This window comes from Hyposmocoma kahamanoa, unplaced genomic scaffold (assembly GCF_003589595.1).
Source record: "Hyposmocoma kahamanoa isolate Upper Pololo Valley unplaced genomic scaffold, ASM358959v1 210, whole genome shotgun sequence".
Lineage (NCBI taxonomy): Eukaryota > Metazoa > Arthropoda > Insecta > Lepidoptera > Cosmopterigidae > Hyposmocoma > Hyposmocoma kahamanoa.
Window position 1 is genome coordinate 9,658,459 of NW_020653731.1, and position 14,907 is coordinate 9,673,365.

General features: G+C 37.3%; 1 protein-coding gene across 1 annotated transcript in view; it reads right to left on the bottom strand.

The window, feature by feature from the left end:
* The window catches only part of LOC113227398 (Down syndrome cell adhesion molecule-like protein Dscam2), a 161,969-nt gene that overhangs the window by 112,859 nt on the left and 34,203 nt on the right, over positions 1–14,907 (bottom strand). The window contains exon 2 of the mRNA XM_026460291.1: positions 9,706–9,775. Within this exon, the coding sequence (XP_026316076.1) occupies positions 9,706–9,775 (70 nt within the window). The remainder of the gene's footprint in view (positions 1–9,705; positions 9,776–14,907) is intronic.

Genomic DNA, 14,907 nt, shown 5'->3' on the forward strand with positions numbered 1-14,907 from the left:
GGTGTGAAGTAATGCCTCACCTTGGAAAGGATGTCAAGCTTCCTGGCTGCATTTTTGGCCACAACAGTATATGCAAAGCTAATTTTACGTGACTAATTATGATCTTGTATGTCTTTGTAACATTAGGTAATGTAAATTTCACACTATATGTTTTTCTATCAATAATAAGCAGACTTTTTGCTAAAAATTGGCTGACTACAGCGTTGGCCCAACGGTTTGCACTATGAACACTGAATGAGGAACTCCTGGTAAACAATAATGTTTTATAATAATCATAATTTGTAAGCATTAACAGTTAGTTACAAATAATAATTAACTGCCGAGTAACGTAAAATTTATAAAACAAGCGGATATACTCAAGTGAGCGGCTAAGTGACAAAATATTTTTTTGAGATATCATAAAAAATCATAACCCAGTTTTAGAATATTGAAATTGTTTGATGATATTTCAGCTATGCATAGCCGGTAAGTCGAATACGTTAACTAAATTTATCTGTTCTTAAAAGAGAATTTTGTGCTCTATTTTTTGCTATTTAAAGTTAAATTTGTCACTTAGCCGCGGTTTAGTCAATGGAGGGCGGCAAATGACACACGTCAGGCCTTCATATCAATTCTGCACTTGTGATGTTTTTTGCAGAGTCCATACTACCGCAGCTCGAATTAAATTTTTTCCCGTACTAACACGGGAATATACAACACGTATCATTGTGCTTGGGTCGAAGGGCAGGAACACTGGCTTTATTTTAGAATTTATTGTTTTACAAACGAAATTACAGCCATTTCACAAATGTTTATCGCATACTATACGTGTTTTATTTAGTTCAATTGATATAAAAAATCATAATAAAATACCTATTGAATACAGCGGTTTTCTAGTGAAATTTCGAGGTAAGTTTGTGTTTTTTTCCATCGTGAAAATTTTTAGGAATCGTGTTTTCACACCGTATAGTAATCAATACAGGCAATATAGGCAAAGGCGGCCTTATCGCTGAGAGCTATCTCTTCCAGACAACATTTGAGGGTGACGAGAACTGAACGGAGAGGGAGACGTAGTGTGCCAGTGATAAAAGTTTAAATGAATGATCAAAAACTTACACTATCATATTATGAACTAATAAGTGACCATAATATTATATACTTACATATATATTAATTTACACATATAATTAGATACTTACGCAATCCAGTTTTAAATGTAGGAAGCGATTTAGAATGTCGGATTTCAGCCGGGAGTTCGTTCCATAACCGTGCAGCCTTAACAGTAAAGGAGTTTTTAAAATACTATGAGCAGGTCAAAGGAGGTTTCAGCAGGTTATCCATTTGAGATGTTCACGGTTGTGATCCGTACCGAGGAAGCAAAAACGATCCTTAAGGTAAGAAGGAGTGCGAGGGTCACTGAGCACGTTGTAGAGAAAGCTGAGAATGTGCTCCTCACGTCGTAGCTTTATGGGGAGCCACTGAAGCCTTCTCGTATATCGTAAACATGTCTCGTACACATGGTCGAACTTGCGCAACCCGTAAATGTATCTGATGCATAGGTTCTGTAAGCGCCGGATTTTGTTTAAAAGATCCTCATTGAGGTCAATGATACAGACAGCATAATCCAGTACAGGTAATAGCAGCGATTGCGCAAGTTCCACCTTGGTCCTCACAGGCAGCAAATTTTTCCACCTTCGCAACGAACCGGAAGCAGCAAACACTTTTGTACTAGTGATCTTTGATCCCTTGAGGGCTTTGCTTTTCCATACCGCTGCCCGCACAATAGCATCAATAAACTTAACGACTATAGACCGTGGTTTCGTGTTTCTGTTTGTCTGTTTACCCATACGATAACTTGAGGCAATACCATTTGCTGTGATGCTGTGAATTTTACACTTTACTGACAAGGTGGAGACTACGACAGCACAGGTGTCTTCGTTCTGCTGCTCGGGGATTTTACTATATTTTTTTCCCAAAGTGATTGATTCTACACTGTCATTGTTACGCGGATTCAACCAAAGTCATTTGGGGTTGTATCGTCTCTTAATATTGAGCGAGAGCTTTTAGAAACCTGTGTTGTACATATTGTATATAGTATTGAGACCGTTCTGTTGGATACGTTATAATTAAAAAGTATTTTGTTTTTGTGATATAAGTCGTGCTCCTGGTGTTAAGCGCCACGCCTGTCCATGACAGTTGTCAGTGCCGCTCAGATCTTTAATACGCAAAGACCTCAGGGGCACTACTACTGCACCTCTCACCTTGAGACATAAATTGACAAGTCCCATGTGCCTGTAAATTAACTAGCACCTTTACCTTTCAAAAGCTTGAAGGCAGAAATAGGTAAGGTGGCAACTCTTCCCTGGACGAACTCTTTCACAAGAAGGTTTACTGCTACTATAGTCTTACCAGCTGCACCGCCTATTATAGCATTTAGTAATATTATGTTTATTGTTACTATCGTATCATATATGTATATTTATACGTTTAACGTTTTAACATCAGACTTAATTATTTTTCTATCACTGGAGAATACCTTAGCAACTTGAGAAAATAACGTGAAGTTCCTTTTTATGATATCAAATATGACGTGACGAACAAGTGGTAATATGAGTATGTCTACTCAAAACAATGGCTGTGTCACTTTAAATCGGAACAATCTGAAGGGTACTGCCATTCTGCCCGTCGTCCGTGATCTCCAGTCCTATGTGCCTGTAAATGTTCACATTATTACATGGCGGCAGCAATAGGTAAGGCGACAGCACATTCCTGGACGAAGTTGACTGTCGAGTTGGATTTTTTACTCTACTCTGCTACTGAATTAAGTTGAACCCCCTTAGACTAAAATTACTACATAATTTACGGGGATACTGGCAAAGCACGACCTGGATATTAATATCAAGATCGTGACTACTGAGCATCATTGAGTTTAATTAGTTAATGTCCAAAGTAGGATCAAACTTCATTTATATAAAATGCGCGGGCACAGGAGCGTCTTCTTAAATTAATAATGACTTTACTAATTATACCGGGAACGGTTTTAAGGTTTGAGTTGAAATCAGAATAGACCATTTGCAATAAGTAACCAAAGACGAAATTGCTATCGCAGTAACGCTCTCAGTTGTGTAACGGAATCGAACAACTTTTCAGAAAGCGTGTAAAATTAATTCATTTCTGTTTGATATCATTATTTTAACAATCAACAAACACTTTAATTCTGTAATGAACGGTGCGTTTGGCGATCCGCGCTACGCAACGTGAGTGCACCACTAGATTATGCGAATGTGTGCGTCGTACAAGACAAGCGGGCATGCACGCATACAAGCCGCACTGCTATGTTTATATGGAGTTACCTCATTATACTAATGCTACTATTAAATTATTTTTTTTTTCAAGTGGTTCAACGGAGGAGAAAGTACAAGATATTTCGCTGACGGTAAATACAGTGATGTTTCTTTCTTTACTTACGTATGACGTCACATGGCTTGATTGATGTTTGTACATCAGGTTAAAATATTACCATTTTCGTATTTTAAAATGTAATTAATCAAAAAAGGAGGAGGTTCTCAATTCGACTGTACTTTTTTTTTGTGTGTATGTTACGCGATAACAAAACCAAAAGAAATGTCAATCGGATTTTGACGATTCTTTCGATTGTTGGAAAGAGAGTACCTCAGTATTAGTTGCATTTAAAGAAACATTCCACCTCTAAGGGTGGCAAATTAGAGGATGGATCTAGTTTCGTGCACTTTCCGGTAACCGATTGTTAATTTTAAAAGTTGCAGTTTGTATGTACATATAAGTAACGTTTTATATAATTAGAGTACTCTACTTATATAAGTAGAGGTTCCTTTTTTTTAATAAACATTACATTATTTCACAAAAATATTAATTGAATGATCTTTTTTATTATAGAAACATCCATTCTACCATTTGTAAGTCAATGATTCTACCTAATATTATTTTTTCTACCTACTATCGCAATATTTTTTTATTATTATACTATTGCGTATTGAGCGGGAAGACTCGGATTCTTTGAAGGTCTCCGAGCTAACATTTTGCCGGAGGCCTTCCGTAATGTTGTTACCAGTGCGCAGTGGTAGTGGCAATTACATCCAGGCAGTCGCTGTTGCTCATATTCTGTGTTAATACCTACTTGTGTACGTTATCTACGGGTAGACGCAGGATGTTCTTTATCGTGAATTGGAACTACAGGTTACAGGCACATGGGACTTGTCAACTTATGTCACAAGTTGACGGGCGCAGTGGCGATGCCCCTCAGATCTTGCGATTTACCTGTAAAGTTCTGAGTGGCACTGCAACTGTTATGGACAGGCGTGTAGCTTACCATCAAGCGCACGACTTATTCGTCCTGTCACTTGATATTATAAAAAAAATTATAAAACGAAGTTTGTAATCTTTTATTCCTAAATTCTTGCTTAAACTTAGGCGAAGATCGTTTTGTACGTCCAAAAATGTCAGTTTTATAAATCTCAGCCTTAGTATCGAACCCGACCGGGTAGGTATTATAGTCCTTCCAAGTTTTCGTGCACAGAAGCATTGCCGAATTCCGGATTGAAAGTTAGGGACAGCCATACTTACTACCATAGATACTTTATATCTCATAATCCATGACTGTACGTCCTAAGTAATGCAAATATTGATAGGTAGCAATTAACACTTCTTACTTGATTGAATATCATGTTTCTATTACGATGATATTCATATTTTTAGTGCAAATACTCCACTTGTTTGGTGTTGATATTAATTCAAATATCAAACAAACATAAAGAAAAAGCAACAAGCACATAGACAAATTTGAGAGGTTTGCTGATACGTTCCGTAACTCAGTTGGTTAAACAGGGTATGGCGAGGTCCCTGGTTCTTGTTCAGCCAGATCGAAGGAATTTTTTTGTATGTTCGATGTTTATATTAATATTTTTTGGTTAAATGTATTTAAAAATGAATTGCCGCTCAAACGGCATTAGTTGTCAACTCAAAACGCGCAACGCCATCTATCTACAGATAATCAATAGTCAATGTGCGGCGATTTGCGAGAATTTAATTTTTTTTTTATGATACCAAGTAACAATACGAACAAGTCGTGCGCCTGGTATTAAGCGACACACCTGTCCATAGTAGTTGTCCCTACCTGCCGACCCGAGAGATAAGGTATTACAGAGAGACTACGGGCTCGCCGGCGACGCCAGAGTATAGCGCTCGTTCGGGCCAAGCCCTCCGCTAGTGATACGCCTTTACTAGCAGTTCAGGCCAAAGGCGAAGAGACGCGTGGGACCCTTTAAGTCGGAAAATAGCATCCGGACATATGTAGGTCCAGACTTGGTCGCAGGATACTGCGACCGTCATCTCTGACACTAGCCCGGAGAGCTAGTAGAGGATGAACTAGATCTTCCGGTTCCTCCAACCGCTTAGGTTATTGGGAACTGGAGAGACACCGTTTTTTCCGTCGAGGAGAGAGGATGCCTTACATTACTCCGCAATCAATAAGGAGAGTTGGTAGTGGACTTTAGAGTCGACGGCTTAGTGGTGGGAACCGCTAGTTGTAGAATGTGCAATGGGAAGTGAGCGTGCCTGCAGCGCCGGTGCCTATGTGGAAAATAGGGAGGATGCTATACGTGCACCCGGGGCAGCTCACCCGAGGCACTAACCTCATGAGAACCGGACGAAGTAAGTGGCAACGGTCTGTGACAAGCCTGTACACTGGCTGATCTGGGGTCAGAACCTGAACTTAGAAGGTTCCTGTGCACGCACATGTTATAGTTCCTTCTCATATACCCTAAGGGTCAGTATGGAGGGTCACAATAACCAAAACTTATGTAGAAAGATATGGGGCTGTCCTCAGTCCACAATCTTCACAGTTTTTAGTTTAATAGTGCTTAAACAGTGATAAAATTACATAACACAAGACAACATGCGAACGGTGAACTTGGCGCCTTTTCTTTGCTTGCATACATGACGTGAAGTGGCTTTTTTGGTGTCAATATTCCTATAAAAATTCAAATAGAAACAAGTAACCAAACTACGCATACAATCAAAGTGAAATGGAACTGAATAGCGTACTATTCGTTACGGGTCAGCGAACTGCAGACTCTGCATTCTATCTCGGTCGAACTACCACGGTGCGGTATTGAGAAAATCTGTAATGTGTGCATTTGATTCAGCTTACAGAAGAAATTCACGCAATTCGGAATACGGTATTGATACAAGGCGGTTTGTACTTTGAAAACATTTGACAGATTCATCAACGCTTATATTGTAGCAGTAGAGCTCCTTGTGAAAGAGTTCATCGAGGGAAATACTGCCATTTTACCTATTTCTGCCCCCAAGGCTGCATTACAGCGTTTCGATTTGGAAGGGTAAAATTGGTCTATTGATAGCATCGACTGTATAACCAGAAATAGAGACAAAATAAGAGCCATATATTCCTGGTAACACATTAGCGATACAGCTCTTATAAATATCAACTCCCGTTTGCACTGAAATATAGACAGGCCAACTACCGACCTGTGTGTACGTCTCCGTATATTCCAAAAAATATTCTGTATTTATTGTAATAAAGATAATATCTCTGACAATGCCGTGCTGTTCTATTGGGTGGTGTGGGAAACACAGCAAAACATCTAATTACAAAACAAACGGAATCACATGTCATCGGTAATTAAATATTACATATGTAATTTTGCAATTTTCGTCCACTATAGCAAAGCTCAAGTTTGACGACACCCGCCAATTGTTTCGAACTCGGGCTAGGCAATCGGAGCGCAGTTGTCACAGTAATAATATGGCAGAATAGTTTTCAAACAAATGAAATGACATTTCGTCTCTATTTCTGGTTATATAATCGATGATTGATAGGTACACAAGTGAAAATAAATTGAAAATATGATTAAACTAGGATTTAATTACATGAATAGACTATACAACGTGTTAAATGTTTTAAAAATGTAAAAAATGTGAAATGATATAAAATGCGAAATAACGCACATACCATAGACCAAACAAGCACACACTCATAGCCCCGTACTAGGGAAACCCTGTATCGCGGGTGCCATGGACACATACATAAACAACCACAAATTACACCCAAATTCACGAGAGATTGTATGCCATACAAATATTTCTCGCGGCCCGGGAATTGTACCTGGGAACTCTGCATGGCAATCCAGTATGATAACCGTTCGGCCACGGAGGCAGTTAAATCTAAATTAAATGGTCGCTGCGGCAAAGTGCCCAAGATGCTGGCAGCGTTCCCCCTTTGGGCAAGGTAGCTGCAGACCCTTGGGTTTCCCAGACCGTCTTTGAATTATTTTGATAAAATTTTGTAAAGATGAAGGGCATTGGCATCACGCGGGCCAAGGGTTTCGACTTCAAAGTGTGCAAATGGTGGTCGGAGCCGAGATCCTGTTACTTATAACCCTTTAGTTTTTCTGTCAACTAGCCCTCTTGCTGATGTGCTGGAGATGAGACGGGCCAAGTGTATCGACGCATGTCACGTTCCACAACAGTGCCCTGCCCATCCCCAATGGAGGAGAACAATAAACAATAAATAGTTACAAAGATTACGATTACTTAGAAAAAATACTTCGATCCGGCCGGATTCGAACCAACGTCTCCTAGCAAACCTTGCCAGATGCTATGCCAACTAAGCCATAGAACGAACCAGCGGACCTTGGTTTTCAATGACTTTTTAGCCGTAGCGCCATCTATGAGAAATCTATGAAAGTATTTCGTCACCCAGTTAGGTTACTTTACAGCTACCAGTCCTGGCTAGAAATGTCGCTGTTAACTGTAATTAAAGTTTTATTGAATGTCAGAATGTTTCGCCACCGAAATATTTAATTCTTTTTCTTAAAATTACTCCACTAGTTTGTTATAATTATTAATAGAAAGATCGAAATTCGTGAAGTCCGCTGGTTCGTTCCGTGGCTTAGTTGGCATAGCGTCTGACACGGTTTACTAGGAGAATTTTTTCCAAGTGTTCGATCTTGGTATTAATGAGATCTAGATGAATATATTTTAACGTATGGTTTGGCAATAAAAAAATATTTGTATTGATGGATGAGGCATATATTTTCATATTTGAAAATTATTCGCAGCGGCGGAACGAAATGTTAACTGAACACGAATTGCCTATTTGGAATGTAATTCAGCGGTGACAGCGTATGACAATATCTCCACACATTTCTTTTTAATATTTGGTGGTACCCTAAAATAAAATACAGATAGATATTTGACGTGTTTCCGTTATTGAGTAACCATACTTGTTTAGTCATTCTATTATTGACTGATGAATATAAAATATATTACACAATTTGATTTTGCTTACTTTACGTATATAATAGTATTATCAATCCTATGGCAGAGATAGCGCATTTTGGTGGAAGCATGAACCAATAACTCAAGAAGACTGCTAATCTCCATACTACAGATTGTAACGTAATTCCGAAGAAGGTCAAAATTCCGTCTCGTATCGAGGTGGCGCTGATCAATAGCCTGTAAGTAGTTTATGTTATGTAAATGTACCGTGGGGTAACCTGTCACAAACTCGAATTTTCTTTTCCGAAATAACGTTTGTTCGAATTTTCATTACATCGAAAGCCGAATTATAACGAAACCGTTGTTCTTTCAGGATGTGTTGGATGTTTATCGCAAAGACACGAAAAGAAAAAAACATTTTCCTCTCAAAATTACTTTCGAGGTTATGAAAATTCGAGCAAACGTTATTTCTGGAAAATATCATTTCGTACATGGACGTGGATATCAATTAATTCAATTTTATTATGAAATATAAGTACCTAGTCAGTTTTTTCTTTGTATTTTTTTATAATATCGAGTGACGGGACGAACAAGTCGTGCGCCTGATAGTAAGCTACACGCCTGTCCATAACAGTTGCATTGCCACTCAGCTCTCTAAATCGCTAAGATCTGAGGCGCACAGCCACTGCGCCTGTCACCCTGAGACTTAAGTTGACAAGTCCCATGTGCCTGTAATTTCAACAGCATCCTTATACTTCAAAACCGGAACACAGTAATGCTGACATTACAAAATGAGAAAAAAATGACCATGAGTTAAAATTATTTTCATAACTTTGTTAAAAATGCTTGTCAATAGATGGCATTGTGTGTTACAAACTAATTTCCAAATTAACGCCTGTTAGTATGGGTAGATGGCGCTAATCCTAAACAAAATAACAGAATAGCTGGCTGTGCCCATAAAAAATTGTGCAATCAGCGCCATCTAGTTGATTTGTTTGTCACTAGAAATTAGAGTAGCTTTGACAAATTCTATTTCGTCAATTATTTAACAAAAATAGTTATTTGGTACTCATCGCGACATCTGGTGTACCAATAAACAGGTACTAAATATTCGACTACGCTGTCTTGTACCGCGATTAACAGTTATCTTGAATTATTGATCAATGGTGGAAGTCAGCAGGTAAAATAACTTTATTTTTCTATCGCTGTTTATTATTTTTATTAAGCGCTTCAAGCTGTTGCTCAAAGCTGTCATAGTAAGAAAATTTGGAATTTTGAATTTGAAATAACTTGTAACTGTTTTATTTATTCGTAACACTTTCTTCTGAAGCAAACTAAATAGTAACATTATTCATCATAGTATGGCGGCATATTATATTCAAATGTAATTCCTACAAATACAAAAAGTGATTGTATAAAAACAAGAATGTAATACAAGAAAATTCTTACCGATGATCGTATTGCCTTATTCTTGTTACGCGAAGTCCTTGACTCGACACAGGTGTTGACAAAATTATATCTGTAACGAAGGAAAACATTGCTTTTGTGAAACCTCACAGAAAACAGTAATATTTACATAGAGATTTCTTAACTTGACTTACGTGCGTACTGTTATTACATTTTGAGTGTTGAAATATGAAGTAATAGAGTACAACTACTAATGAGCGGTTACATACAGTGACTTTTAGCAGCGATGCAAACTCGATGCAAACGCGATGCAAACGCGATACAAACGCGATCCACGACGACGACGATTAATGTAGTCATTAATTTCACTTTTAAATTTACAATTAACAAAACACAACAATGTGCATAAACCTATAAAATTTTTCGTACATAATTCATCATAAGCGACTGTATCGATGCAGTCGCGCGTTTGCATCGTTGCATTCGAGGGTTTGTGTCGATGTAGTCGCGCGTTTCCTCGATGCAATCACCTATAAATCGCGAGTGTAGCGATACATTTTCAAAATTATATAATTATATAGACCTTTTCTTTTCCTCTTTTAACATTTTTTACAATAAATTTTGTCGATCGAGCCTTATTGCATTCTCATTTCACTAACGCTATACTACAAGCATTTCTCTATATGGACGCACGCACCCATACGCACATGCACACTGAAATGAATGCGAGTTATTTATTACCCGAAATCTTAGGTTTTATCTGGTTAAAACAAAACTAGAGACAGAGTTTGAGTTACATGTAACATACGACATCTATTTCTTAAGACGGGTATTCACTAGCGAGCAATAACCGTAATCGTTGCATTTTATGTTACCAAAAATCACAGTGTGTACGTGGTTTGCGAGCTTGCCGGGTGCGGAAAGCGTGCGATTCGCAGTGAGCCGACTATTCGATAACCAGGTACTCATTTTAGCGAGTGAATACTGTTTCACACGTACACACTAGGGGCTTGTAGAATCAGATCCCGGGGTCGGTTTAAAGTTGCAACGGAACCCGAAAGAGCCCAAATGCGAGTATCGTGTGATTCTGGGACTGATTGCTTGTCAACAATAATGAAATTTGAGTCGCATCCAATCCCGGTTTCAGTTGCAGCTCGAGAGAGAGATTAAATTTGTACCGTCTGAACCCGAACTCATTTCCGTTAAATATTGGTACACTTTGTTGTTTTAAGGATGTGGAATGCTGAGGATATATTTAACTGTATACAATACTAATATGCAATATAATTCTCCTTTAAACCTGTTCTAAACCCAACGGTTTCCGTACATGTACTTCGGGAGTTTTTGAGTTGTGTATCGAGTAATAATATGATATATAATATGTTTCTTTGTAAAATTAAAAATAAGGTATTTAATTAATAACTATTGTAACTATAGTGAAAAAATAGGGTGGTTTGCATCAACATTAGACATAACTGGTTGAAGACTGTACCACCTCAGTCAATCGTGACTATGGGACCTGTAAATGGCCCGAAACGTCGGTTTGTTTGAAAAAACAAATATACGCGGTTTAAATCCGAAAAAACAGTTCCATTTCCTATGTGTAACAATCGCGAAAACCTAAGAACTCGATAATAATGGGTATTTTATTTTATTTTATTTTATTTCATCGGAATAATGTTCGAAAAACAAGCTCATCACCCCTTAAACCAACAAATGTACCGACATTCTTTGAAAATAAAGTCGGGTTTGGACGATATAAATGTAAAGTTATCTCTCAAGCTGCAACTAAGCCCGCGACTAAAATTTCATTATTTTTGACAAGTAACCAGTCTCGGGATCACACGATACTCGCGATTTGGGCCTCCAGGCTCAAATATTGCGAACCGCGCACTAGAACTTCGTTACTGTATCTGTCACGTTACAATTACAGCTCGCTAATGAGTACCCGGCTCTATAATTACAATAAATGGCATCCAATACACATATACACACGCTCGAACCTTATACAGGGTAAATACAAGATTTGCTCAACCAAGAAGTAGGGACCAGGACCTACTGTTAGGTAATTTTTTGAAAAATTTCAAATAGTGGAAATTGGAAATTGAAAAATTGGAAATACATAATTTCGAAATATCTTTTGAAGTTTTATTTAGCTTGAATTTATAAAATAAACTTGTATAAATGAAAGCCACTTAGAAAAATGACATTTAAAATAATTTCATAACGGCGGAAAAAACCCTTTTTATTGGCTCCATCGTCTTCGTTCAGTAACTTCAACTTTTGACAGGTGTCAACGTCAAACGTGGATTTTTTTCCATCCTCTAGTCTAAGGGATAACTAAAGGAAACTTATTGGAAAAATATCCGGAAAAATATTTATTTTTCTGTTACATTATTTTTTCAAAATGGAATTATTTCCAAGACCCAACACTACTAGGACAGGGTACAGGGTACTTTAGGCTAGTTTTGATTTTTGTCTCTCACAAACATTAATATTTAAGCTCAGTTCCATTACTTTTGATAATTTATTGCGGGAGAAAATAAACATATACGAGTAATATCATTATTGTATTGTACATCCGACTGAGTTATAAGCATAATTTAAAAGGCGAGTGTGAGCGAGGAAACGGGGAAGTTGATAAGGGCTTACCAAGGCGACCAAATTGAGGCCATCTTATAGAAGGGCCAGGTCAAGAGTATCATTAACCGACGAACGTGTGTGAAAGCACTGATGCGTGTGGATGAGGCGAATTGTGTGTGTCACAACCATAACAAATGGAAGACTGTTGTATCTGCCTACCCCGATGCCAAAGTCAAATAATCTTAATTTCATAGGTAAGCAAATTACACTGGAAATCGTCATACTGATTAAACTCTACTGCTCATTCGTAAGGCAGATTCCCCTGACAAAAATGAGCATCAAACTCTAGGGGTTGCTCTTTGTAAATATACATTTGAATACATTTATCACTACAATATTTAATTTAAACATTTTAGATCAAGAATACCTGCAAGAGTTAAACTGGTTACTACCACGGATTTTTGTCATACAAGTACGCAGAAGCTGTATAATAATATAACCTTTAGTATAAAGTTTTTGTTTCACTATTGTTTTAAACTTTGTAAATGGCAAATTTCGAATATCAATTGGAATCTTATTATAGAAGCGCATACATTGCCCCTTAAATGAATTTGAGACTTTATGAAGACGACTGTCATGAACAGCTACTATGTGTAATATGGTCGACTGAATTGTAGAAAATGAGACATGGGTAATTAAATAACAGTATGACATGACTGTGCTACTATTATTTGGTAGCAAATTAAACAATAGACGCTAATTACAAGCCTTTTACATAAGCAAATATATTTATTTTTCCGTAGCATTGTTCGAACAACTATAATGGGACAGGATATTTAAACATACCCAAAACTATATTAGAGATATAATGGAAATTGTCTATACGAAAGGGTTGTTAAGGGCAGACACAAAAGATCCCAAGGGTCAAAGATGGGCCTTAAAGTTTAGCTGATCGTTTGCGGGGTTAGTCAGGTTCGCTGTAATTACTATTATATAATGGGATTTTAGATGGTTTTTATTACAAAGTAATATTAAGTATAATTTATTATCTTAACACGAAGGAATAGATCGCATATTAAACAAAGACTTAGGGCACGTTCCCACTATGTTGTGACGACAGATAGTTGTGCAATTTTAGCTGTTGTGGCTTGTACATTTAACCTTCCAGGCGTTCGCGCGTGGTCTCAGAGATCGCAGCGACTTTATTTTAGTCATTTTACAAAAACTATAAACAATAAACGGTTGAGCGACCGTGGTGAGGTACTTCCCCTTACTAGCCCTGTGACATTCGTCGCAAGCTCACATGTGTCTTTATTTGTGTTTGCTGTCTCAAATTCCGCGCGCGATCGATCGTGTTCCAGAAAAAATCATGAAATAAAATTGAAACCTGGGTGAGTATTTCACGTTATTTGTACTCTATTACTTACAAAAGTACATTATTTTATGTAATATATATTAAATTATTTATTGTTCCACTATTTGTTGTAGACACAACATGAGTTACGAAGAATCAGAACGGTTTGCATAGGAGGCGGAAACAGAAGATGAAGATTTTGATGATGTCAAACCATTGCTACTGATAATGAGTAGCTTATCGTACTATCTGCTCCTAAAAAAAGTTAGAAGTTTTTTATTTTGTTTTCCTTTTTTATGTTATAAGATTTGAGATAGTACGTAGAACATCATAAAAAAAAACATTCAAAAATAATTACGATTTTAGAGTCCCTACAATATTGATGATAATATTGATTAGCAATTGATGATAATATTGATTGCTCTCGATAATAATCTATTATAATGTGCTTATGAACGATTAAGATAGAAAATTTCATCTTGTTTTATTATTTTGTTGATTCGTGACGTTGTTTGTGTCATATGATTTAAATTTTGAACTTTTATGGACTGCTCAACAAATAAGTACAAATTCAAAAAAATTATAAGTATATGATGTTTTTTTATTTTCATTTATATAGATAAAAGACTTTTTTTATTATGTGCTACACAACGTCATGAAAAAATACATTAGTCTTCTCAACGCGTAAAATTTCGGTCTCACAGACTCTCACTAGGTCTCACTAGTCCCCTCAGATTTGTCTTAAATGGCAACAATTCTACTGTTGATGTTCAGTAGCAGATGGTTTTGTTGAAAGTTGTGTTTTAATCTTAACTAAATGTTAATATGATAAGTTACCAGGCTCTTTGAAGACAGTAGAGCATAATATTTACTTAATTATAATTAATAAAGGGAGAGACTCCCTTTTCAGGGACCAAAAATATCCCGAAGTTCAATTAATGCTTCTTGTGAATCCTTGGAATACCCACAACATTAGGGTGTAACCCTAGCCTACGTCTAGTCCCTCGATGATGGGAAGAGGAAAGTGAAATTAACTTGTGCAATTCCCTCGCACACTCTTCGTGATATATTCTGCAGAATACCGATAAGCAGGCAACGTTACGGCGGTGTTCAAGTCTCCGCAGCTTCGCCTCTACTAATTCCGAGTCACCTATAAGCCTCTTGGCACGCTTTTCAACTGAATCCAAGATGGCCTCTTGGTATTTACATGACAACATACATTATATATGTATTTTTTTATAATACCAAGTGACGGGACGAACAAGTCATACGCCTGGTGGTAATCTACATGTCTGTCCATAACAGTT